Below are 26,871 nucleotides of genomic sequence, written 5' to 3'. Positions count from 1 at the left end.
TTTCGATAGAAGGGATTGTGTTTAATCGTGGAAATACTCTGCCCTGGAAAAATTTCCCATATTGAGCAGGTTTAGGGCTTTTTTCTCACTCATTTTGGAGGTAAGAAGCAAATGAAGAAAGCAGGGTCTCTGAGTCCTGGTCCTGCTGAAGGAATCCAGAGAACAAGTCTCTTCTCTATCCTACGCCCAAGGTTGTTGTCCTCAGAATACCAAGAACTGTTCCAGCTAAGGCTGCCCCATGTGATGTCTCCAGCCTAAGCATCCAGAGATGCCTCACTCTGTGCCCTAGAAAGATGGTTCTCCTCATCTTCCTCAACATGAGCCTGAAGAATCCTCAGCAGTTTGAGGTCAGGGTTCCAGCTGCCTTTGTCCATACTTCCAGACACACTCCTGGGGCTACTGTTTTGGCTGGAAGTCATCATTCCCACCATAGTCTCATCAATGTCTTCGTCACCAATGTCTTCGTAAACCGGCTCATATATAACAGGGCCTAAAAGAAGACCCGACCGTTAATTGCATGGCTGATTTCTCCCAAATAACTATGACAAGAGGCATTTAGAAAAGACTGGCTCTCTTTAGGACCTCTCCAAAGCACAAGGGCTGTGCCCTCACACACACCCAATCCCTGTGCCCCCCTCCCCAGAAAGTCAGCTATCCTGGCTAGCACAGAATCAGCTCTTGCCATTCTCAGGCACTTACTCTCTGGAAAGGAAGAGTAGTCTGTGTAGAAGCTGCTGAGGTCATAAACCGATGTTTCCTCTACGGAAGCCTAAATCCATTGGGGTAAGCAGAAGAAATGTGAATGCGGACCTCAGTAAACTAAAAGAACTTTCTAGGACACTTTTCTTAGGGAAAGTAACATCTAAGACAGGATAAAGAGCCCCAGAACAAGCCTATAATACACAGTGCTTGCTTTCCAGGCCATTCAGATAAGCCAGGGCCCACTTCTCCCCATTTCCAGAAATCAACCAAGGGAAGCCTGACTCTAGAGATGGCTGCCCAGACGGCCACTGTTCTCGTCAAGAAATGTGGTCTATGTTCACACCTGGGAATTGAAATGAAATGCTGGCTTCTTTGACCAATAAATGTTTTAGCTCTAAGTCCATCACTTAAGGAATGACTAGACAAAAAAAAAAAACCACTGAGAGATGGCTCCGCAGTTAAGAACAAATGTTGCTCTTGCAGTGTTTAAGCTCCTAGCACCCATATCAGGAAGCAAACTACTACTCACAATCCCAATTCCAGTTCCCAGTGATCTGGTGCCCTCTTGTGGCCTCTGTGGGCACTGCACATATATGATACACATTTTCTCTGTCTCTGTCTCTGTCTCTCTGTCTTTCTCTCAAGACATAACACACACATAAAATAAATGTATTTTTTAAAAGATAGAAAGTGGCTAGTCTGTCAATAATCACAATAAATCACATAGAGAGAAATCATAGACGAGAACACAGGCAACCTGGCTAACAGCCTCCTCCCAGCGGCACCAACTGACCTCAAGTAGGAGAAGAATGACTGTCCAGTCAACCCAGACTTATTAGAAACAACACATCATGGGCTAGGCATTGTAGCAGGAGCTTATGATCACAGTCCTCTGGAGGCTAAGGCAGGAAGATCAAGTCTGAAGTCATCCTGGTCTACATAGCAAGTTCTAGGCTAGCCTGGGCTACATAACAAGGTCGTGTCTCAAGAAAAAAAACTAACTGACTAGACCACCTCTTCTTGTATTTTGGGGTAGTTTGCTATATAAATTCACAGTAAGAGATTACCAAACTGGACCCCAGCAGAGGCCTTGGGGCATACACACTTACATGTTTCACAAAGGCTTTTTTCGCCTCCTCTTCCTGCTCCTCCAGCTTTTGCTCATCTTCCTCTACTGATGGGATTATCTGACCTAGTAACAGAAGGTAGGTTCAGTCCTCTTCTTATTGGCATTCCGTGTCCCATAGCTGGACTTATAGTTGACCCCTAGAGTAACTCCCTATTCAGGACAAGATAAGGCCTTGGTGGTAGATGAAAGGGAGGTAGATCTTCTGAATTCCATTTTTGTCAAGGGATGTCTTTTTTTATAATTGATGCATAAAAAATATTATACATATTTATGAGTTTCCATGAGATGTTTCAAAATATGCATACCCCCTGTAAAGCCTTCTGAGTTCTATGATCCTGTTTTACCTAGGTTGTAGCCATGTCTGCTAGAGACTAGAAGAGACCCAGTGCCAGCACTGGTGGGGCACACAACACTCAGGAGGCAGAGGAAGGTGGATCTCTGTGTGCCAGCTCAGCCTTATCTACATATCGAGTTCCAGGCCAGCTGGGACTACACAGTGAGACCCTGCCTCCAAAAAAAAAAGAGTGGAAAGAGGGCTGGAGAGATGGCTCAGTGGTTGAGAGGACCAGCTGCTCTTCCAGAGGTCCTGAGTTCAATTCCCAGAATATACACTGAAACCCAGGGGATCCAATGCCTTCTTCTGGCTTCCTCAGGCACCATGTGCACATGGTCTGCAGAAATGCGTGCCAAACACTCATAAACATAAAATAAAATTTAAATTTAAAGGGGGGCAGGCCCCCTTGTGGCCATTGCTGGAGTGGCAGGCATCAAATGAAGTCCAATCCCTTTATGACTTCTGCCTGAAGCAAAACCAAAAAGGGCATTTCAATGCCCCTTTGCACATTCAGAGGAAGATCCTGTCTCCCCCTCTTTCCAAAGAGCTGAAGTGTAATACTCAATCTATGCCCATCGAAAGGATAGTGAAGTTCATGTTACACAAGGACATTTCCAAAGTCATCAAAGCAGTCTAGGTTTTCAGGAAGAAATGTGTCATCTACACTGAATAAGCAGAACAGATAAAAGCTCCAGCAAGGTGCTGTCACCAGGCTAAAGGTGATCAAAGAAGGCAAACCAATGCTGAAACAAAAAGCCAAGTCTCACCATGTAGGAAAGGCAAGAGCAGACACGAGGGAGGAGCAATGAAAACGCAGGAAGAAAGCAGTAGTGCATGTAACCTGCATTCAAAACTGGTCAGTGAAAGAGACAGACACACAGAGACGGAGCGACCTGGGACTCCTGCAGGAGGTGCACAGTGGGTCCCTGCAATGGTCAGCAGCAAAAGACCCTGTCATCCCAGCACTGAGAAGCGAAGGAACAGGGATCAAGAGTTTGAGGTTAACCTGATCTACCAGTGAGTTCCAGGCCAGCCTGGGCTACACAGTGAGAGCCTGTCTCCAAAAGGAATCAAGAAGCTGCTAACTCTGTTTCTTTCCATTGCTACCCCTAGTTTGAGAATGTGTCATGCGCTCCTCTGAGGATACCCCCAACAGACCCACGTTAGTTTCTGAATCCAGGCCTTGGGTGTTCCTTTCACACACACTCTTTTCCCAACCACACCCTGAAGGCACCCATTCTCTCTTTCTCACCCTCCTCTAGACAAACAACTCCCAAGGGTTCTGCTAAACAGAACACTTTCGTTGCTCCCAAGCACTGGTTCTCATCCAAGCTTCACACTGGCCACACTGAAAAGCTTTAACTGACATTGGGCCCCAATTCCAGAAATTATGATCTAAAACATGAGGGGTTCAGGCTGGGTGTTAGGTTTTAAAAGCTTCTCGGTTGGCTTCAGTGTGCAGTCAGGGTGAACCTACTGACCTGGGACACAAAGGGAAAATGTAAGTGCAGAGAGTCTTATGCAGGCCCCTCTCTCCACATTCTCCCTTAAACCCTCACAGCCACACTAAGCAGCTACACTAAGCAAGACGCATCTTCCCAAGCTACTCTCAATTCCAGGAATTCTTTTCCCACATCAGGAACCCCACACGACTGCGATCCAATTCACAAACCATCTTTTCTGTAAAATCCATCTCAACTTAGGGAGGACAGGCCACCGCTCGGAGACCATAACTCAAGAGAGGCACACCAGTCACCCAAGCAACACAGCTCTTGTTGGGAGCATCAGGAAGAAGCACAAAAGGAACCAGAAGAGAACTGTGGGAACGATCATCCTAGAGAGGAACTCACCTTGGACAAATTCCTCCTACCCTGAGCCTCAGCCTCTTCTACTTCCTACATGGAGGTCAGAACCCTTTGTAGACCTTTAGGCTTATGGACAGCGCTGACACCAGCAAACAGAGGGATGTGAAGCAAAGCAGGAAGACAGCAGCTTTCTCAGGGACATCTCACCTGAGCCCGCTCAGGACCCCAGATTCCACAGCAAATTCTGAGAATTCAGTTGTTTGCAGAGTAAAGCCAACAATGCCCAGTCTGAGCAGAACAATCTTATAAGATTCTAGAAGAGTCTTCCTTGGCCCTTCCTACTCTGCATTCAAGCTGAGAAATGTCAGGCAGGCAGGGCTCCATGTGTCCCTCAGTCGTATGAGATCAGAGCTCCAAAAGGATAGGTACTGTTCTGGATTTCAACATGACACCAGTCAGAATGGCTGCCTGCTGAGTACTGTTACTGCTGATACAACGTGTTGATTGCCCTCTGAGCCCCAGAACGCTCCAGCTTTTTGTGGGGAAACCAGAGGGCTCTTGAGAGACAGGATCTGTCTCTGTAACCCTCGAACTTCCAATCTTCCCCCCTCAGCTTCCCCCCTCAGCCTGTGATATACTGGTAGAGACAGGTATCCCGACACCTGATTCTCACTCTGTACTTTTTAAAGCAAGACCTGAAGAAAATACAACTACGAGTCAGTCATCTCCCAAATGCCCGTGTGAAGCAGACATACAGCCTAACCTGCTTGTCCAGTAACTATTTAGTTCACGGATGACTCAGGGTAGACCTGCCAGACAGATTGAGCATTTCCAGAACAATTCTGAATGCCTGAGAAAAGTGTGCTTGACTGCTGCCCTTTGCTACATCCTGGGATGCTATCACTTGACTAAGCAAAGGGAGGGTTATAAATGTCGACTTACTCATACTACGCTGGACCTCAACATCAATCTGGGCTTTCTTCTTAGCCTCCTGAAACCAACATAAGGAACTGAATTGGGACTTTTGGAAGCAAAGAAAACTTTGGCAAAAAGAAAGAACTTAAAATGACTACCGGATAGTAATGTCATATCAACAACTGACAGACAGGGAAGGACCCCTCCTCTTAGGCACCCCTTCCCAGCCCTCACTGTACGCACATCCAAGAGGCTGCCTCCCTACTCTACCTGTTTGTTAGTAGAGGTTTTCATCTTCCTCTGCTGCTGCTTCCTGAAACCTGGGAAGCAGAGAGGCCAGCTCAGTCCTCCCCGCTGAGAGTCCACACCCACCAGGCTACTGACTGTCACCTGCCCCACTACGGTGACTCTCCTTCCCTGGCCAGGACCAAGCAAGGAGCTGCTCTAAAACTGGGGTCTCCTGGGTTCTCCACCTGACCCTGTGTGACTGTGGATACAACTGAACAGGGACCAAGTGACATGAGAGCACTGTGCCGTGACAGAGGAGAAGACGGTACCTGAAGAGTCAGGCCCGGGAGATCCCTCCCTTCTCTTCAGGTTGTACTGCAGCTTCCTCAGATGTTCAGGGTACCGCAACGATGGTCTCTGCCGGAAGAAAAAATGAGCAAAAAGTTCTTCTGTGGGTCTTTCTTTGCCCCAAGCACATGTATTCACCTAGTCTATAAAGGTGTTCTGAGAAACGGGTGTTCGGCAGTGCCTTTGTACCAAGGTCCGAGGAAGAAGGGACATGAGTGGGAAACAGAGTCCAGAAGACCCAGAGTTGCTCCCCTTGCCCCTCCCTCTAGCCTGGCTTTCACTTCCACACAATCCAGCCCTCCGCTCTGCAAAGCCTGGGTCCAGAGCGGCAGGGCAGAATGAAGAATGGACAGATAACCAACGCTTCCTCTCTTCAAGACAGATGGCTTGACCTCCTTGTAGGCCTTCTCCTCTGAGGCGCCACGGTTCTTACCTGCAGGGTGATGCGGTGTATAGTTAGATACATCTTAGAGGAGAGAGCGCTGTCTGGTCGGCTCTTTTCTGTGGGAAGATTCTTTCTCATCTTGGCCAACTCTATCTCCACCTCAGGACTAGTTATGGTTTTCTCATGTGCCAAAAAGCTAAAGGGGACAGAGACATCCAGACAGTCAGCTCTTCCCAGAGAGAGACGCTGAGGAGAAAGAAGAAAGGGGCTCAAATCTAAAGAAATGTCCACTTTGGCTCTACAAAGGCTTGCACGGGCCTCCCTCGGTAACACCTTCCCACTCAACTATGACGACCACAACTGGGTCTATTAAGGGCTAACTCTATGCCAGACTCCTATGCTTTCTTTATACCACTAACCCCTTACAGTCCCCAAGATATTATCATCCTCCTCGTTTTGCAGATGAGGAAAGCTAGGTAGAAAAAAGCTAAATAAGTTACCAATAATTAACAAAGCCAGTTAAGTTTCAATGTGTCATTCAAAGGTTGTCACATTCCAAACCACATATACCGTTCTGCCTCCCAAATGGACAAATGTCCATAACTAGTCTCCGGGAAAAGGGGGGACAGGAGTTAGAGAGTCCACATACTATGCTTAGCCAGGAGCCCAGTGCTTGAGGAACGGTGGTGGTGATGACTGTCAGCCTGCCTGTTAGTAATCCAAACAAGCAGGATCGTAGCTCGCTCCCTGTTCTCAAAGCACATGGTTTCACCCTTTTCAGCTTCAATAGAAAGCAGGACTCTGGCTCTCCCCACTGACTCCATGCTACTCACCACTCCTTCAGTAGATCCTGGGGAAGCATGTCGACCTGGGCCCACAGAGGTATGACTTGGGAACTTAAGGGGTCAAAAAAGTGCACTGGAGAGGGAGGCGGTACAATCACCCCTGGACTTCTCAAGTATGTCGATGCATACTGTCTTCCAGAGAAATACAGAGACGGCTTGGTTTTCTGGAACAAAAACAAAGCAAGGGACTCTCTGAGAACATTCTCCTCAAGTGCTGTGGGATGGTCTGTATGTCAAGTGTGTTGCTGATTGGTCAGTAAATAAATCACTGATTGGCCATTGGCTAGGCAGGAAGTATAGGCGGGACAAGGAAAAGAATTCTGGGAAGTGGAAGGCGGAGGGAGAGACACTGCCAGCCGCCATCAGGACAAGGAAGATGTAAGGTACCAGTAAGCCATGAGCCATGTGGCAAAGTAAAGATTAATAGAAATGGGCTAAATATAAGAGTAAGAGCTAGACAATAACAGGCCTGAGCTAATGGCCAAGCAGTTTAAATAATGTAAGAGTCTGTATGTTTATTTTATAAGTGGGCTCTGGGACTGGCGGGACTTGGCGGGAGCTGGAGAGAAATTCTCCAGCAACAAATGGCGTCCAACGTGGTGGCAAGAGTTTCCACCTAAAAACTTAGAAAAAAGATTCTAAAACGGACCTAAAAACAGCTTCCTAATTGTCTCTCTCAAATAAGCGGCAGCTGCCGGTTTGAGCTACTGGCGGGTTCCTAGTGTGCGCTCTCGACCTGCAGTATGGTGGGAATGAGGCCTCTGCAAGTAGCACATTAAACTGTGTGGTGGATTTAGCCTTTGCTAGTACAAAACAAAAAAAGAGGTTTCTGAGCTACACGCTACTTTGGTAAAAGTGTAGACCCACTATTTCTGAGAGTTACGGCTCCCAGAGCTGGCGGAAAGCAGACCACCGCCATGTTGGGAAGCTGAAGTGGGCGGAGCCAGCAGCCACTGCGCCGTTTCAGGCTTAGAAGGCTGCAGTTTAAAAGGAATAGGCTCAAGCTAATATAAAAAAATAAGCCACGTAAAGATGGCTATCACACAGAGAACCTGGATTATGTTCTCTTTGATATTCGTAACTGCAGAAAAACATTTGATTGTAAAAGCTGTTGAGTTATGCCAAAATGTATATTTTAAAGGTACCTTGACTTCAAAATTTGGATATAAGGATATGTTGCTTTGGAAAAGAGTCTCTGCTCTTGTTTCCACAGAAAGCCAGAGACTATGGATTTGTTCCAGATTAAGATACATCAGGTTTGACCAGCCAAGACCCCCTGAAAGGTCTCCAATGACACCATGGCCCAGATGATTCAACATCCAGAATGGTTTCAAGTCAACTGGCTCAGATATACAGCCTCACGGACTACTCCATGATCCTAAAATTTTCTTTCTGTCTCCAGAAGATACAGCGCCCCCCTCCAGCAGGAAGTAGTAAGAGAAGCTACGCCCAAATTCCCAAATATACCAAGCTGGCTTTAGAGATGGAATTGGCTCATTCCCCCTCTAAACCCAGACATATTGCTCAAAAAAAAAAAAAATGGTTAAGAGATTCTTGTGTCCCAAATCAGAAGAGCCCTCTGGTGTGGGACAGAGAAAAAGCAATATTTTTATTTAAATCAGGTTGATTATAAATACAATCTCTTTCTAAAACAAAAAGGGGGATAGTTTAGATATGATAGGATGAAAGGGTAGATTAATGAACCTACTTTGAAAGAGTAACAACTTGTTTAAAATGTTTTACATTGCTATAGATTTTAGTTTATTGATACAAATTTAAACTTAATTTTGTTATACTGTATATATATATTTCTATTCTTGTTTGAGGTATTATGTTTATGTAACTCATTTAAAATTGTAATGGATAATTAAAAAATAGATTAATAGTTAGTCATCTATGATAATATTTGTAGCCATGTTAGTTAAGTCTTCTAGGTATACATAGTTATATTTCAGATAGATAGGTAGTCTTCAAACACTTCAAAGACCTACAGAATATGGCATTTAAAATGTTTTAAAAATTTAGACTTTCTGGACAGTGAGACATGTCTGCTCCTGACAGCACCGATTTACTTCAGAGAGGAGGATGGACATCAAAGACACTCCATACGGAGTTTATCTTCACCTTGACAAAAATAGCCATTTGGGCAAGAAACTGTTCTTGCCTGGACTGCCTGATCAACTGGACATGCAGGACCCATACAAAGGTGACCACTGAACTTTGCTTGACAAAATGGTCCTTCAGGTTCCTGCTTTGCAGAGAAAACTGCCAGACATTCTACAGGACACAGAGAAAAGTGAATAAGAGACTCTAGGCCTGTGGGCTGAAGACAGATGCCCCAACTTTACAAGAGAACTTTGAATGACTGTCCAAGCTGCCAGCTGTCTCTGTCTACCCTACAAGACTCCTAAAAGTTGCTTATATCCTTCTCCATTTCTCAGGTAGTAGTATATCCTTCTGAGGTCTTTGATGTGGTTAAAGACTAGATACTTACAATTTTCCTTAGTTATAATAAAAGATAAGTTAGATATAAAACCTTAAACTTACAAATAGAAGATAGATAGGATCTCTTCTTTAATATTGTAACTGTAATTCTTGCTTGATAATTGTTTTGTTATATATAATTTTACTATGTTAAAGTTAAAACCTTCCTTTTTAAGAAAAGAAAAGGGGAAGTGCTGTGGGATGGTCTGTATGTCAAGTGTGTTGCTGATTGGTCAGTAAATAAATCACTGATTGGCCATTGGCTAGGCAGGAAGTATAGGCGGGACAAGGAAAAGAATTCTGGGAAGTGGAAGGCGGAGGGAGAGACACTGCCAGCCGCCATCAGGACAAGGAAGATGTAAGGTACCAGTAAGCCATGAGCCATGTGGCAAAGTAAAGATTAATAGAAATGGGCTAAATATAAGAGTAAGAGCTAGACAATAACAGGCCTGAGCTAATGGCCAAGCAGTTTAAATAATGTAAGAGTCTGTATGTTTATTTTATAAGTGGGCTCTGGGACTGGCGGGACTTGGTGGCGGGAGCTGGAGAGAAATTCTCCAGCAACATCAAGTCTTGTTTCTTCCCACCAATATTCCACCCTGACACCTGAAACTCCTTATTTCCAGACTGTGAGTGTCAATTTGATTGAATTCAAAAAACAAAAAACAAACAAAAACTACTGAGATGAAGCAGGAGAGATGGCTCAGGGGTTAAGAGCACTGGCTGCTCTTCTAGAGGTGCTGAGTTCAATCCCAGCAACCACAGGGTGGCTCCCAACCATCTATAATAGGATCTGATGCCCTCTTCTGGCCTGCAGGTATACATGCAGAGCACTCATACATAAAATATAAATAAATTTTAAAAAATTTTAAAAACTGAGGGTGGCAGGTGACAGGGCTCAGTGGGTAAAAACACTTGCTGCACAATCTGGAACCCACAATGGAAAGAGAGAATCAGCTCTCAAGAGCTGTCCTCTCATCTCTACACCCATACCATGGTACATGTGTTTACACAGGCACAGATAATAACCACAACTAATAAAAAACAAAGAGATTAGCAAAGCACCTTCTGGGTGTGCCTGTAGGGACTCAGAAAAATAATAATCAGACCATGAGGCCACTGATGTAATGAGTGGATTAGTCCCTTGACGGGTCTCTAACATGATGGCATAGTTGGGACACAGTGAAGGGGAGTGGAGCCTGGCCAGCAGCAGCAGGCAACTGGAGGCTGGCCCTAGAGGCTCCCTCCATCTTCCCTAGCCTCTTCCGCACCCCGTCTGCCAAGAGCTGAACAGCCTCTGCCACAGGCTGTTCTGTCCCAATAGTCTGCCCAGGCACCTGAGGCCAAGCATCTCCGAGTGTGAACCCTCTGAAATTCGAGACAGCATAAATCTTTTCACCTGTGAAGTCACCTGCTCATGTATTTTGGTGGCAGCAACAACTCAAAAAATAACACACAGACCTACTTCAAGTTTTCCCGCCTTGTCTCCTCCATGAAAGACAGGTGTCTTTCCCTTGTTGGCCTTCTAACATGCTGTTCCAATGAGATCAAGCCAGGGTCAATTTGCTTTTCTGGAGAGGCCATGCACTTATGAACTGAACAAACCAACAATAACCATCCAATTAGGTGCCAAACAGAAAGTGGGAATTGTTCAATGAAGGAAATGGAGCAGGAACTACTTCCAGGGACATAAGATCACATTTACCATAAAGGCAGGCTTGGGGTTGGGAGCCCAGATCTGAATTGCTCCTGGTCCACTGGAATGCTATCCCATCACACTGGGGATTAGCTTTTAACTGACAGAGGTTCCCCTTGATAGCCACTGCTTCCTGTTTCCTCTCTTCAAAATATTCCTTACCTTCCTACAGAGACTAGATAGGGAAGGGCCTGAAGACGTCTGTAGCTATTCCTAAAGAAAGGGTTTCCTTTACAGATTTTGTGAGACAGGGTTGGAAAACCCTCAAAGGAAAAAGCATCAACCTACAGAATCACTTCAAGGAACAGAGCATGGAACTCACCTCTCTCGGTTTCTTTCTCTTCTTCCCAGGCCAGCTGGAGAAAAAAAAAAAAAAAAAGCAGGTATCTTTCCAACTGAGCTTGAAATAAGAAAAAACAGCACTCATCCCCAGACGTTTCAAATGGAAGTGCTAAGGATATTTGTGAATGACAAGCATGGCGTGGCGGGAAGCTACATAAGTTCCGTTTCTTTCATTCAACTATCATTCTGTCCCTGGCCAACCTACCTCCATGACTCTTGTACATGAAAGAAAACGAACGTTTATGGATCTTGTTGGTGACATCACACACACACACACGCACACACACACACACACACACACATATGCATATATAAATTTGGGCACAAAGAGAAAGTGGAAAAGAAACTCTTAAGATTGATCTAATTAATTTAGGCACTTAGCAAGAACTGAAAACCTCAGTGATTGTCAAAGAAAAGCACCTTTCCTACAGCTGCAGTGCTAACAAGCCTTTGGACCTCCCCTCTGCTTATGTGAAAGGCTCGTACGCTGTTCATTCTCTCTCGATGCCCTAGGCCTCAGGGTTGAGATCAAAATTTCATATGTTTCACTGAGGGCTCTTCTACTCATTTGTGAGGAAAAACAAAACCAAACCAAACTCGAATGTGTTTCTTTGTAAGTGAAAGGGGTTTTTTTTTTCCATGTATTTATTTCAGGGGCTGGAACTACACATGCCACGATGCTCTTGTAGGGATCAGCTGACAACTTGGAAGAGTCAGTTTTCTCTTTCTACCATGTGGGTTCCAGGGGTCAAACTCAGGTCACTGGGCTTGGTGGAAAGTGTCCTTACCTGCTGAGCCATCTCACGGCCCAGCACTTGTTTCTTAAACCCCATAACAAATGCAGCTTGGGGAGGAGGAGCAGCAAGATGGCTCATCAGGTAAAGTTGCCTGTCACCAAGCCTGATGAGCTGAGTTTGATCCCTGGGACCCACCTGATGAAAGGGAAGGCGAGAACCAACTTCTGCAAGTTGTCTTCTGATTCTCCTAAGTCATCCTGTGACTTCTGCAAGGGCACTTTGGCATGCTCCCCCAATTAATAAACTAATGTGTTGTTGTTGTTGTTGTTGTTTTTAAGTGGAAAGTCACGCCCCCAAGGCCAACTACTTCAGCAAGTTGTCTTCCGACCACTACACCTGTGCTGTGGCGCACACATGCGTGCATGTACAAATACAACAGAGAAATGTAAACAAACTGGGCTCTCTTATGCGCTCTTTACTCCCGTGGAGAATTCCCACAGCAGGCATCTCACAGCGTCATTACAATGAAGTCCAGTGTGGTAAGAGGCAGAGGCACACCTGGACCACCTTCTGCATCTGGCCAGCTGCTGCCTGCAGTGAGGTAGCTAGAAGGGAGACGACCAAGGAGTCTGCAGAGGACACAGGGATTTAAAGAGGATGGCCATCAAGGCCTCTAAGTTTCAGACAGGATGCTCACCTTAAGTTCTTCTCTGTTTCTTCTGGAACCCAGGTTACCACCAAGTTTCCAACATCTTCGGAAAAAGGGAGTTTTGCCTCATTCAGATTCAACACTGAAAGCTAGATAAAGGTGAGCAATGGACTGGTACTGAGCACCAGCAGGAGGCTGGGGCCTCAGACCAAATGCTGTGTTGTTACAGTCACCAAAACATTTGATGATTCAGAAAATTGTTTTTTAAAAAGCCCTCCTACATCGGATATCAGTACAAGTGCTTCTCAGGGGGTAGAAGTTTTCAACAGTAACATTCCCTGCTTCTCCATGCCATTAGTGAAGAATTTAGAAAGGCCCATCTCACATGAGGATGTCTGGAGGCAACCCTACAGGAACTCTACTTATTCTGCCACTCCATGCAAAGACTTGGATTCCCTGCAGGTAATACACCCCACATTTTGGAACTGGGGACATACTGAGCATAGGTCATCAAGGTTTCTTCCTTTAGTTTCACTCTGTCTATAATTACAGGAATCCATATGAGTTACCTTGCTAATTTCTCCCACCCCTGAGATCAGTCACACAGCACTAGGGCTCAAAGAAATCCTATGAATCATCTAACCCATATTCTGTTTAAGATTTTTTTCAAAGTTACCAAAAATAAAGTCTTGTCTGCTGATCAGAACTGACTGACTTGGAGAGGTAGAGGCAGGGGGATCTCTGTGAGTTCCAGGCCAGCCTGATATACATAGCAAGTTCCAAACCATCCAGGGCTATATAATGAGACCCTGTCTAAAACAAAAAACAAAAAAAAAAAAAACAAGAAAGAGAGAGGAGAGAGAAAAAACAGGACAGAAAATGAGAGAGGACAGAGAAAAAAACAGGACAGAAAATATCAGAATACTTCCCCTCTGGTGAAGGGAAAAGATTATTTTATGCTCTTTTTGACTGCAAAATATAACATTATTTTAAGTTGGCATATAAAATAATGGGTTTCATGACATTTTCAGACATGTATATAAAATCCATGTCTAACCATGGATCACAGTTTTTAAAGCTGGAGTCATCAGACTAGATGGCCTTAAGGACAATTTTAAGCCTAACATTTCAGCAATTTGAATTCTCTGTTTATGAAATGAGAATGTTTACTTAAAAGCTGAGCATGTTCTATATAAGGACAGAGAGAAAATCTTCACCTATGTCAAACATTCACAGATCACTCCCGTGTGTCTGGGGTTTCTAAAGACAATGTAGCCTGTGGAGCTGTTAGCACAGAGCCAGCCTATCACACAGTAAGGACAGCTCGTATCCTTCTCATTCCATGATGCTGGGGCTGGAGAGACGGTTCAGGGACTAAGACCCAGGTCCAATTCCCAGCACCCAGATGGTGACTCACGACCATCTGTAACTCCACCTTCAGGGGATCCAATGCCCTCTCAGGCTTTGGAAGGTACCAGGCATATACACGGGTCATAGACATATAGGCAAAACAACCATACATAGAGAATAAAACTTTTCTTAAAAGAATAATGTCAAAAGCAAAATATTCCCACTAATAAAGAGAAAATATAGAGGAATCAGCATTTAAAACTGTGACTTACTGTGGGAGGACTAGAAAGGCTAGTTACACCTTTGTCACGTAAAGCCTTCGGAGACCTGGAAGATATGAGTTCCAACAGAGTCAAAGAGGAAAAAAGCCAATGGAATAGCAAAGTTCATGCTCTGAAGAAAACCCATCTACTTACTACGAAGGCCCAGGATTTAATACTAATCAAAAAAACAGGTATTCTTACACGTACATTGTATACTGCACTTTATAACTAGGTATCTCATCAAACTCAGTGCATAGCCTATGCCTCTCTAACTATAGGAAAACGAGTACAGCACCTTAAATAACAGTGTAGTATGGGCCAGCAAGATGGCTCAAGGGTAAAAGCACTTTCTATGCAAGCCTGGTAACCTAACCTTGATCCCTGATCCCCACACTGGAAAGACAGAAACTATTCCCCAAACAGTCCCCCAACCTCCACATGTGTAGTGTCATGCCCACATGCTTGTATACACACACACACACACACACACACACACACACACACACACACACACCAAGTAAAGACAATTTCTTTAGGCTTATTAAGTCTGGGCACAGAGGTCCATGCCTTTCATCTTAGCACTTGGGGGGCAAAAGGAGGCAGACCTTTGTGATTCAAGGCCAGCCAGGGCTGCATAGTAAGACCCTGTCTCCAAAAACAACATAGGAGAGAGAGAGAGACAGAGAGACAGACAGACAGACAGACAGACAGACACAGAGAGATAGAGAACCTGTAATGTTTTCATATCATTTGTTCCTTATTTTTAAGACATATTACCTAAAAATAAGTTCCTTAATTTTAAGAAAGAGTAATATGGAGGTATGCAAACAAAGACTCCATTCATCCTGACTTATGAAGTCTCAGGTGAGAGACCTTACTTTCCACTGGTATTTTCTACAGTTCAGCCTTACCTCTGAGCCCACATCATTCCTGCTCTGTGTTCCAAACTCTCAAAGAATGTCCTCTCACTTTCAGGCCCCAGTCCTATAGTTTTTTTGTTTTCGTTTTGTTTTTTGTTTTTTGTTTTGGTTTTGGTTTTTTGAGACAGGGTTTCTTCGTGTAGTTTTGGTGCCTGTCCTGGATCTCTCTTTGTAGACAAGGCTGGCCTCGAACTCACAGAGACCTGTCTGGCTCTGCCTCCAGAGTGCTGGGGTTAAAGGTGTGCACTACCACTGCCCAGCTCTGTAGTTTAGAGTTTTCTCCCTGCCAGCTTCCCACATGCAAGGCCCCGCCCCCTTCAATATGCTGCTCTAATTTCAGGGCCAGGGATCAATGTTCCCTGTGCAGATGACCAGGCTCTAGGTTAGGAAATCTTCCCTGCGTTTCCATAGCCTGGAACAGCAGTCCTTTTAGGTCACTCCACACTGGACACCCCGGCCTGCTGGTATCTTTGCCTCCCCAGCTGTGGCGAGCCACAAGAATATATTATAGAGATTCAGCTGTATATTAAAGCTATACTTTGACCAGCCAAGGGTCTGTCAAAGGCAATCCATTTATCATGAATATTTGGTGCTAACCAGCCTTCAATATTTCAGCTGTCTTCTGCTATGAAATTCTTGCGTGCCCAAATATTTCCAGACCATTTGGCTAACAGTTCAGCTCCCCAGACCTGCTGAACTTTTAGGTTACTAACTCCCCCACTGAGCCTAGGAGACAAGCTGGCTGGAGATGCACAGCTTTGCTTCTTGTGCAAATGATGCCCTGAGGCCTGGTGGCTCTCCAGAGCAATTGACTGAGAACAAAAGAGGTAGAAGGTAGGGTGGAGGAACATTCCTGAGGGGGCAGAGAACTGCCTGGCCAGAGAGAAAAGAAGCAGGCATTTTCTGTAGACAGAGAGAAGGGCATGACCAAGGAGAAGAGAAGAACACAGAGGTAATGTAGATGGTAAGACAAAACTCTTGAGCTAGGAATAGAGAATAAGTAGGATGGAGTGAGAAGAAACAGAGGACGAAGATGAGGTGGGAAGCATAAGAGCTTAGTCGTCAGCAGGACTATGAGAGGGAACTGGATGGAACTGAAGCTATGGAGACAGGATTTCACCCCAGAGAAATAAAGTAGACAGATAAGGAGCTTGGCGCATCTAGATTTATCTCTGCCCTGAACGCTCAATGGAGTTGTAGCTGTATTGATAGAATTTTGTCTTAGAATAGTTAACAGACATAAGAGCATAGTGTACGTAGATTTTTTTTCCCTCAGATATCCAATGCTGGACGTAGCAAAATCCCCGGACTCTGGGTAATCAATACCCAGCTAAGATGAAAGCCTCTGAGCACAGACACTGTCTTATTTCCATGAGATAAACAAAACCCTGTTGTATCCCCAGAACCCAGCCTGGTGACCCCCACTAAAAACATATTTGTGAGCTGCATATGTGACTAAACAAATGATGCTGTGACTCCTTCTTTCAAAAGGGCTTCAAATGCAGGTGAGCAAAGAGGATGTAGGACTGGAACACATCCATAAGCATGGCAGGAGCAATCACTGCTGGAAGAACTGGGAAGAATCAGCACGCAGGGAGAATGGTAAGAGGTAAAACTCCACCTTGACAGTGGAGGACACCATAGTCACTCATTCACCAGAAACCTGAGCTTCCACTCTGTGCCATGCATGTTGGAGACACAGGAAGGAATAGAATGGAATGCTATCCTGGGCCCTCTGGAAGGGCAGCCAGTGCTCTTAACCATTACTCCACCTCTCCAGCTCCCAGCACTGACATTCATTCTAATGACAGGATTCTGTGAAGTGATGTCCCTCCTCTCACTCCCAAAGCCATATCTCTATTAAAGTCTATAAGGTTGAATGACTGACTGTGATTGTGGAGAGTTAGCATGTCACAGATCCAGAACCAAATTCTCTTGGCTATCTTTCACACCTTTTATAACCATTTGTTGTTCTGCTCTGTGTCTGACCTAACACGCTGTAACCATCAGGTGAAACCTTTTGAGATGTATTAATAGACCATTAGTTTTCACCCACCTGAGAGTTAAGGAAGAATGTCACCATGTAGCATCTGAGACCTGTAACAGAAAGCTCTCCTACTTTGCTGTAACCTCTGTATTTCAGGCCAAGGTCACGCAGATTGGCTCAAGAATGAAGGATTTTATATTTCTTTTTGTTGTTGTGATTTGAGACAAGGTTTCTCTCTGTAGCCCCAGCTATCCTGGAACTCACTATGTAGACCAGGCTGGCCTCGAACTCACAGAGATCTGCCTGCCTCTGCCACCTGAGTCCTGGGATTAAACTGGGTTCCACCATGCCCAGTGCTCATCTCTGTGAAAAAGCAATTCTTCAGTTCAAAGTAGAGGACAAGGAAGAACTAGCTGCAGGAGCATCAAAGGCAACGTTCTCAAATGGGCAACTCTGCCCCCCCCCCCCCAGTAAGGGACATCTGACAACGGATGGATGGATCTGACGTTGTCACAGTTGCAGGTGAGGTGGTACTGGCTTGCAGTGGGTAGACAGCAATGAAGCTCAGTGACCAATGACACACAGCACAGACCCCAATAATAACTATTGCCAAAGTGTCGGCAATAGTGGACTGTAAAACACCAGTCTAGGGAGCAAAGTGTAGGTGCCTGAGCTGTGGGGTGGGAAGTGTGGAGGATGTGACAGACAGAAAGGACAATATGGCTGGAACCTACTGAACAAGAAAGAGAGACACAGAAGGTGAGGTCCATCAGGAATTCAGGACCTCCTGTGGCAGTCTAAGGCACTCCAGGGATTTAATGAAGCAGGGCAGAGGGAAGTGAGCCTTTAAGGTTGGGAAGACCACAAGGGCAAAGTGTTAGAGACAGCAGCAAGTCACCATCAAAAAGCCAGAAAAAGTTGACATCAGAGAGTGAGGACCATGACCAGAGAGGAGTGCAGCAGAACAGAGGGGACAGCTGTAGAATGAGCAGATGCGGAGGAATGAATTGAGTGAGGAGATGGGCAAAGCATTAGTCCGAGTGTCAGAGAAGAGGCAAGAGAGCAGAAGCCCACACTCAAGGTCGTGCGCAAACAGTCTAGGACAGAGGCGGAGGCAGACAGCAAGAACACAGAAGGAACAGATGGAACGGGAGCTGGCTGCTGAGCAGGCTACCTGCAGCACGGACACACGGGCCCTAATGGGAGCAGAAGTGTGCCTGTGTGCAGACGTGGGGCCCAGTGCAGGTCCTGGCTGAATGCTGATGCTGCTCTCTCAGGGCTCAGGTCCTAGAGAATCAGAAAGTAGTCCTAGTCCCTCCTATACTCCCATAAGGCTAAGAAAAATCACCAGCTTGCTTACATGGACTAGAGAAAAGAAACCACTTCAAGGGCAGCCATTGGTGCTTGGACTCTGGGCAGTGAGGTCTTTGAATTTTAAAAGCTGAGGTTTCCACAGAACTGCAATTTCATGTTTCGGCAAAACTGGGTGCCTAGACTTTGCAAGAGATTAAACAAAAAAGCCACTAGGAGCTTACAAGTAGTTTCACATCTAAAACTAAAAAAATAAGACAACATGAACCAGGCATGGTGGCACATGCCTTTAATCCCAGCACTGGGAAGCAGAGACAGGTAGATCGTTGTGAGTTCAAGACTAGCCTGATCTATTTAGTGAGTTCCAGGACAGCGGAGACTATGAAGAGACCCTGTCAAGTAAAAAAGAAAGAAAAGGAAGGAAGGGAGAGAGGGAGAGAGGGAGGGAGGGAGGGAGGGAGGGAGAGAGGGAGAAAGGGAGGGAGGGAGAGAGGGAGAGAGGGAGGGAGGGAGGGAGGGAGGGAGGGAGAGAGGGAGGGAGGGAGGGAGGGAGGGAGGCAGGCAGGCAGGCAGCATGTGTGGCCACTCTTCTCTGATGACCTTCAGAAGCTGATAAAGTCGCCCCATTAGCAGCTAAGTTGTGCCCCAAACCTAAAATTCATTTGCTGAGTTTCTAACCCCAGTACTTTAGAATGTGACTGTATTTTGAGACAGACTCTTTAAAGAGATAACTAAAATGAGATGAGGTCCTGTGGGTGGGTGGGTCCTTATCCAATAGGATTAGTATGTTTACAAAATGAGATTAGGGTTCAGACACACAAAGAAGACTGAAGGACAAGATGTCATCTCCTAGGAGAGGGGCCTAGGAAAAAAATATGAACTCCTTGATCTCAGACCTCTTGCCTCCAGAATTCCGTGACGTTGAATTTCATTAGTTAAACCACCCAGGCAACGGTACTTCACCTGGGCAAACCACTACAGCCCCACCTACTCTGCTCCTGGAACACACGTGTGGCTGTTTCTTTGGACTCTCCTCTCCCTGTTTACTACTCACTTAACTTTGGGTATGTTCCATTTTGCTGTCTTGTTTTTGGTAACACTGGGGATCAGACTCAAAGCCTCGTAGGTGCTGAGCAAAGGGGTCTTATCACTGAGCTACATCCCCAGCCCTCAGTATTTTCTTTCAAATCCATCCTTCTCAGAGTCATCTGTGCGGATGAGAGAAACGCACACCTAGGGTTTAGAGACACAGTTTGCTAAGGAAAGATTCCGCGATCACTTACCTGCCATGACGCCTGCAGGTTGGTTTCCACAGTAAAGACCGCTCCTTAGGGAAGGTAAATTCTGATCGTGGTCGCTGAACTACCCGCTGCTTGGACCACAAGCAGGCATCCGTGATATTTACAATGGTGAGTGTTGGGAGTTTATCTGAGAAAGTGGACCAGAATAAAACATGTAACCTGCTGCCTGTGGAAAGGGAACCAAACAAAAACAGGATAAGGACTCAGTGAAGAAGACACCAGAGGCTAGCCAACGTACCTTCAACTTCGTGGGAAGATTTGCTGGATGAGTCTAGGATCCTAGGATGGCCCCTCTCAATCCGTCGGAGAGATGTCCAGCATTGTGGATGCTGACAAACTGCCAAGCCACAGGTGGTTTCGTCCCACTGGTCCTCGTTTGGCAAGTTCATAGCTATGAATGGTTTAAGACAAAACCCAGTCTTGGAGCATTTTAGCCCTCTGGAGAATTAGCAGCCACACACTTAGGGGTTATTATTTTTATACGTTAGACAGCCATGCAGTCCAGATCTCAATTTGAAATGAAATCATAAACTGTCTATCGAACCCATCTGAGTAAAACGTGGTCACACACAAAAACAAAGAATTGAAAAACAAGCAAGTGTGAAAATAGTATGAGGTCAACAGGCAAGTTCAGGAGACCGTCTTCAAAAGCCCTCTGACTGGCCCTGTGCAGCTGAGTGAGTGACTGGAGACTTTCCCACTCTGCCTCACTCTTTCATCTGTAAAATGGCAAGTCTGTTTCAGGAACTACAATAGTTAGTTTACAGACATTCAAAAACTTGCTTAAGGCCAGCCGTGGTGGTGCACACCTTAAATCCCAGCACTCAGAAGGCAAATGGAGGTGGATCTCTGTGAGTTTGGGGCCAGCCTGGTCTACATAGTGAGACCCTGTCTTCTCAAAGAAGAGAAAACAAACAAGAAAATGTTGTTCAAATAATTCAAAATAATTATCAGAGCCAAAGGCTCATACATGTAATCCCAGCAGCTCAGGAGGCTGAGGTAGGAGGGTTAACAGGAATCTGAAGTCAGCCTAGGCTACACAACGTGTTAAGAGCTGTCTTTGGCTATGGTGCAGGATCTCTGTCTCAAAAACAGAAGTAGGGCCAGGGAAATGGCTCAGTGAGTAAAAGCATTTGCCAGCAAGCCTAACAATATGAATTCGATGATCCCCCAAAACCCACATGGTAGAAGGAGAGAACTGACTCCTGCAAGCTGTCCTCTGGCCTCCATACATACACACATTATATATGCAGATTATTAAAAATGGAAAAAAACAGGAGCTGGCTCAGTGGTTGTGGAAGTGCAAGCCTGAGGACCTGAGTTCAGCTCCACAGCACCCACATAACAGCCAGGCGTGGCACTGTACATCTATAACCTCAGTGCTGGTGGGGGGGCACAGATCCCAGGGCTTGTTGGCCAGCTAGTCTAACTGCACCAGGCATCTCCAAGTTCAGTGAGAGACCCTGTTTCAAGAAATAAGGTGGAGGAGTGGTTAAGGAAGACACTCAGTGTTGACTTTTGGCTTCTATATACATCTGTATGGTCAAACATACCTGCACACACATGCACATTACACACATATACACAATGAAAAAATAAAATATCAGCATCCTTTCCTTTCCCCCTTCATTTATCATTACAAAATGCCACCATCTTTGAAAATTACAACCCGTAGAGACAGACGTACAACTTTAATTCCAGCATTCTAGGAGGAAGAGGCAGATGGATCTCTATGAATTCAAGGCCAGAATAATCTACATAGCAAGTTTCAGGCCAGCCAAGGATATATTGTGAGACTCCATCTCAAAAAGAAACCAACAACAAAAACTTAAAAGTAATGAAATCACAGCAGTGCTATTTAGGTGGCTCAAGCCTTTAGAAAGAATTTATCACTTTTCAAAATGCTATAGTCATCAGGAAACACCCCTGCCCATTGGCCGTGCTCTAACAGCAAGTCGGATGGCCTGATGCTGCTTCAGAGACCACTGACTTTTCATCTACTGGTTGTGAGGCCTGACCAAGTAACCTCACCCTTCTCGGGCCATTTCCTGATGAAAGAGAGTGGGGATCCCACATAAGATTGTAAGAGGGCTGGAGAGCTGGCTCAGCAGTTAAGAGAAATGGCTGCTCTTCCAGGGAGCCTGGGTTTAATTCCCAGCACCCACAGGATGGTTCACAGCCTTGTGTAAAGCCAGTTCCAAAGGATTACATACCCTCTTCTTCTACTGTATGCATGTGGTACATACGTTCAGGCCGACACCACTACACATAAAATAAATTTTAAAACTTTCATTGTAGGAACATACACACACACACACATCAACAATTCAAGAAAAGGAGAGGGGACTGGCAGGGCACACGTGATCTGAAGGAGGAAATGGGGAAAATGAGGGGCTCTGACTAGGAATGGGGGAGATAAATACTGAAGGAGGAAGGATGATAAAATAGCAGTAGGATTCTGGAAAAGTCATAAGGAATCATCCTTTTTTGCCTTTTTTGGGGGAGGTGGGGGCAGCTTCAAGACAAGGTTTCTCTGTGTATCTCTGGCTGTTCTGGATTCTCACTCTGTAGATCAGGCTGGCCTTGAACGCACAGAGATCAGCCTGCCTCTGCCTCCCGAGTGCTGGAATTAAAGGCATGCACCACCATGCCCAGCAGTAATTAAACTTTTAACTATCTACCTAAAAATCCCTATAATTCATGTAAGGCAGTATATAGCTAGACATATCGAGTTGAAGTGCGATTTTCCCATCTGGGCTGGGAGTGCTCCCGTGGAGAGACACAGATCATCACAACACTGGGTAAGAGCAGCCCTCTTGTTAGTTGTTGGTCAGGGTTGTCCAAGAGACTCCCAAAACATTATAGGCTATTGCTATTGCCCTCAGTTGCCCCCCAAAGGTAGAAGCTAAGTCCCTATTACTGAACACATAATACACTTCAGACACAGGGCTCAGATTCACCTGAAAGCCTCCTCCCTAAGGACTAGCTTTCGTGGTACCAGAGGTGCCACGAAAGCTTCCAAAGGAGAGAAGTAACCAATGCTGCCTATGAGCCTCATCAATGACTGACATGGCACTATAACTCTAAGGTGAAATAGAGGCATGCATATCTTGGTGGTAACCAGAAGCTCTCTAATAAGACTTAAGACCCACTTAACAAGTGGGAAACCATGCCTGGCACTGGAAATCTTGTCAACTACCTAGGGCTAGGGAAGTTATGGATCTTAGAGGAGAACCTACAACCACCAATTTACTAAACCAGCATAATCCCTAACTATACTCTAAATATTTGTCCTTACACCCACAGATAATTGTAGTTCTCACCCCTCGGAAGGAAACTTCTCTTTGTAACAGACAGAGACCATTACAGAAAACTACATCCAATCAAAATGCAGAGTTAAAGAGCCCAGTCCAGCTGGTACATCTACAATACAGTTCCTATACCTAAGGCTTAGGGACCATTGTGGAAGAGGGGGGCAGAGGAGCTGGGGTTTTGCCGTGAGATTGTGTCTCCTAGAAATGTCAGAAGCTGGGCTGGATGGTGGTGGAACATGCCTTTAATCCTAGCTCTCAGGAGACAGAGGCAGGTGGAGAGAGCTCTGTGAGTTCGAGGCCAGCCTGGTCTACAAAGAGAGTTCTAGGACAACCAGAGCTGTTACACAGAGAAACCCTGTCTCCAAAACAAACAAACAAATAAATGTCAGAAGTGTTGTGGAATATTATTTTAACTGGGCAAAGATGTGTTACATTTGTTCAAGCTGCTGAATATTACTTTAATAATGTAAGGATGTGTTACATTTGTTTGTGCTGCATTTGTTTAATTATGTAAAGATGTGTTGCATTTGTTTCACCTTGCCTGCCTAAGGCACCTGATTGGTCTAATAAAAAGTTGAACAGACAATAGCTAGGCAGGAGAGGGATAGGTGGGGCTGGCGGGCAGAGAGAATAAATAGGAGGAGTAGTCTAAATAAGAGAGAAGAGAACGAGGGAGAAAGAGAGGGACACACCCAGGGCCAGAAGCCGGGCAGCCACCAGCCAGACACGAGAAGCAGTGAAAGTAAGCTATTCAGAAGGAAGAAAGGTAAAAAGCCCCGAGGCAAAAGGTAGATAAAAAGAAACAGGTTAAGTTAAAAGAGGTAGCTAGAAATGAGCCTAAGCTAGGTCAAGCATTCATAACTAATAAAGAGTCTCCATGTCATGATTTGGGAGCTGGTTGGTGGCCCAAAAAAGAAAGCCTGGTACCCAGAAGCTATACCCACGAAGTCCCACCAACATGACTGTCTAAACATGAGCTGAACAAAGACAACATTAATAGACATGCTATCAGAGAAGAAGGAACTCTCATGAGGTCTCAAGCCTAGACAAAGAACCACAGGCAATTAAGGAGTGCTGAGATCTGAAGAAATAGTCTACCCAAGGAAGAGCATACCAGTTGGTTATTCAGTGCCAAATGGTCAGCCCTGAAAACATACAAATAACATTATTCAGACTGAGCAGATTGTATTTATGTGTGTATAAGGGTATATATATATTTATATATACACACATATATATGTTACATGCATATATATGTAACAACAAAGAAAAAGAGACCATGAATTTGAAAAAGAGAAAGGGGGCTTACATGAAAGGGTATGGAGGAAGGAAAAGGAAGGGGAAAACAATGTAATTATATTATGATCTCAAAAAATAAATTTTTTTTTACATTGTAGGAGCATACATACATTTATGTATATACATAAAACAAAGAAAAAAGGTCATAAATTTAAAAGAGAACAGGGGGCTACATGGGAAGTTTTGAGAGAGGAAAGGGAAGGAGGAAATGATGTAATTATATTATGACCTCAAAAATTTTTAAACTATTTTTATAAAATTTTAGAAGCATGGCTGGGCATGGTGGCACATGCTTTAATGCCAGTCCTGGGGAGGCAGAGACAGGCAGATCTCTGTGAGTTCAAGGCCAGCCTGGTCTACAGAGTAAGTTCCAGGACAGCCAGGGATACACAGAGAAACCCTGTCTCAAAAAAACAAAACAAAGCAAAAATTGTAAAAGTATCAAATAAGATACAATTTTTTATGTATGACTTATAACAAGTGCTTGATAAATATTATCAGGCTTTGCCCCCAGTAGCTAAAAGCATTTGGAGGGCAAGCCATGAGGACCTGAATTCTGGTGCCCAGAACCCATAAGAAGCCAGGCACAGTAGCACGTCTGTAATCCCTTTGCTCCTACCACAAAACAGAAAGCAGAGCTTTGAGAATCTCTTAAAGCTTATGAACTAACTAGCCTGGCATATGATGACGTAAACAGCAAAAAGGAGATCCTGTCTTAAGGTAGAAGGCAAAGACCAACACTTAAGGTCTGACCTCCACAGCAGCATGGCACGTGCATATCCATACTCATACACACATAAGTACATACATTACACATACACACACAGACACACTAATAAATTATACTATAAATATTATCAATCCCCTTTTTAAAATGTTATGCAGTCCCTACAACTACCTTATTCCTTTTAACATATAATTGCAGTTTATTCATCTATTTTGTGGGCACAGGTGCCACGGTACACATGTGAGGGTCAGCAGGAGGTCATTCTTTCATGAGCCCAAAGACTGCTCAGGTCCTCAGCTTGGTACAAAGTGTCTTTACGCACTGAGCCATCTCACAGGTCTCCTTATTAACTTTTTAAGGACACTGTCAATTTCCTCTTCTAGTCAACACATTTATTGACTGCCAAATATGTGAGAGAACCTGTTTGGGGCCTGGAGAACAGCAATAAACAAACTCCCTCTTCTAAACAGCTTATCATTTAAATCAGAAATACGAAACTATCGGCCTGGGTTGCACCTGGCCTATGACTTATTTAGCTTGGCAAGCATTTTGAGCCAGTATCTTGAAACTGAAATGGTCCATAATATTCAGATTTCTGGTTTCTCTCCTAGGTCAAGATGTCTGACAACACCAGTTCCAGCTAAATAGTGGCTGGGACTAAGGCTTCTGATGTCTTTAAACCAGGCCTGTTCTAAGGGCAAAGTTCTTTCCACCACAACAATCCGTCAGCACCATTCATCATCCTATTTGCCTTGTTGGTGGATTGTGTTTTTTTCCTCCCAATAGGGAAATATTTCTTTGTAATTGTGTCTTCAAGCAAAGTAGGAAAACAAATCTTGGAACATGTTTTAAGAAAAACAAAGAAAAAAGAAAGACTCCAACATTAGTTCTCAGTAAGAATTTTTCTGTGTTTAATACAAAAGTTATGTAACTTAAAACGCCACTGGAAATGTAAAATTCCGTAATGATTTTGATGGAGAATATGTACGATGAATTACTTAATGAATTAAGAAATACAACTTTAACACGGGTTTTTGAATGAGAATGCGAATATGATGCATTATTCTTACAATCAGATGCTTCTCGCCCTTTCAGTGCTGGACCAGTCCAAACTGAGCCCCGAAGTCTCATCAGGCGTCTCTCGATCTTGCCAGTATCACAGCTGTCCTAATAAAATAGTTGGCATTAAAAACAACAACAACAAAGTTTTAGATAACATTTATCCTCAATACGATTATCACAAAGTTGTGAGGGGAATAAGATTAAAGATGGACATCGGTGAAGTAAAATTGAAAGAAACTCTCCATTGAGTTCCGAGCCAAAAAGAAAAAAAAGTGAGGGACTCAATGTCAGTGGTCCGCGACTGCGCGGGTTAAAGGTAGATACCGAAGGGCTCTGTTCTGCGCCACTAGGGACAACGCTGAGATTGCGAAAACGCTCCGAGGCTTTGGCCCCCGCCCACCTCTCCCAGAAGACCCCGCCCAGCTCCTCCATCGGAGTCCCGCCCCACCGGCTCAGTCTACGCCTTCCCCTTCCACGCTAGGCACCATGCTGTCCCGTTGCCTAGCAGCGGCGCAGAGCACGATGGGAGACTAGACGGAAACCTCAGAGAGCCAAAATTAGTGTGGTACGAAAGTTCCAGTGATAAGGGACGGTGTGTGACAAAGAAATGAGCCTGGAGAGGAACGTCAAGGATACGATGGAAGCTAACGGAAATCTCAGTGAGCCGAAACCACTGCGACATGGAAAGCTTGGCTACGCCGGCGACTTGAGGCGGGGCGGGTGTCGAAGGGAGGCGGT

At 44.9% G+C, this 26,871-nt stretch overlaps 1 protein-coding gene across 3 annotated transcripts; it reads right to left on the bottom strand.

Annotated features, from left to right (window-relative positions):
* C2H9orf43 (chromosome 2 C9orf43 homolog) lies at positions 1 to 26,871 on the bottom strand. Of its 3 annotated transcripts, none has more exons than XM_059254436.1 (15): positions 26,747 to 26,871; positions 26,142 to 26,238; positions 19,970 to 20,122; positions 19,714 to 19,858; positions 14,222 to 14,276; positions 12,648 to 12,748; positions 11,194 to 11,227; positions 6,680 to 6,855; positions 5,895 to 6,042; positions 5,443 to 5,530; positions 5,156 to 5,205; positions 4,913 to 4,961; positions 1,812 to 1,894; positions 700 to 769; positions 1 to 490 (listed from the first exon to the last, which is right to left on the bottom strand). In XM_059254436.1, the coding sequence occupies exons 1-15, from the start codon at positions 26,813 to 26,815 to the stop codon at positions 255 to 257; spliced, it is 1,554 nt and encodes a 517-aa protein (XP_059110419.1). In that variant the 5' UTR covers positions 26,816 to 26,871; the 3' UTR covers positions 1 to 254. The 3 variants fall into 3 exon arrangements, with proteins under 3 accessions (XP_059110419.1, XP_059110420.1, XP_059110421.1); XM_059254437.1 differs by lacking the exon at positions 26,747 to 26,871 and adding an exon at positions 26,582 to 26,710; XM_059254438.1 differs by lacking the exon at positions 26,747 to 26,871 and adding an exon at positions 26,582 to 26,698 and having other exon boundaries at positions 26,142 to 26,233.

The sequence above is a fragment of the Peromyscus eremicus genome, chromosome 2 (assembly GCF_949786415.1).
Source record: "Peromyscus eremicus chromosome 2, PerEre_H2_v1, whole genome shotgun sequence".
In the NCBI taxonomy this organism is placed as follows: Eukaryota; Metazoa; Chordata; class Mammalia; order Rodentia; family Cricetidae; genus Peromyscus; species Peromyscus eremicus.
The sequence above is the reverse complement of the archived record's forward strand: the minus strand, read 5'-3'. Positions and strand labels throughout refer to the sequence as shown.

Bases quoted from the DNA above. Each gene is read 5' to 3' on its own strand.
- C2H9orf43 (XM_059254436.1), bottom strand. From the start codon at position 26,815: ATGTCGCAGTGGTTTCGGCTCACTGAGATTTCCGTTAGCTTCCATCGT. The intron at 11,228-12,647 runs GTGAGCATCCTG...TTTTTTCTCCAG, and splicing joins GAAACAGAGAAGAACTTAAG to CTGGCCTGGGAAGAAGAGAA. The intron at 1,895-4,912 runs GTAAGTCGACAT...TTCTGTTACTAG, and splicing joins TGAGGTCCAGCGTAGTATGA to GTCAGATAATCCCATCAGTA.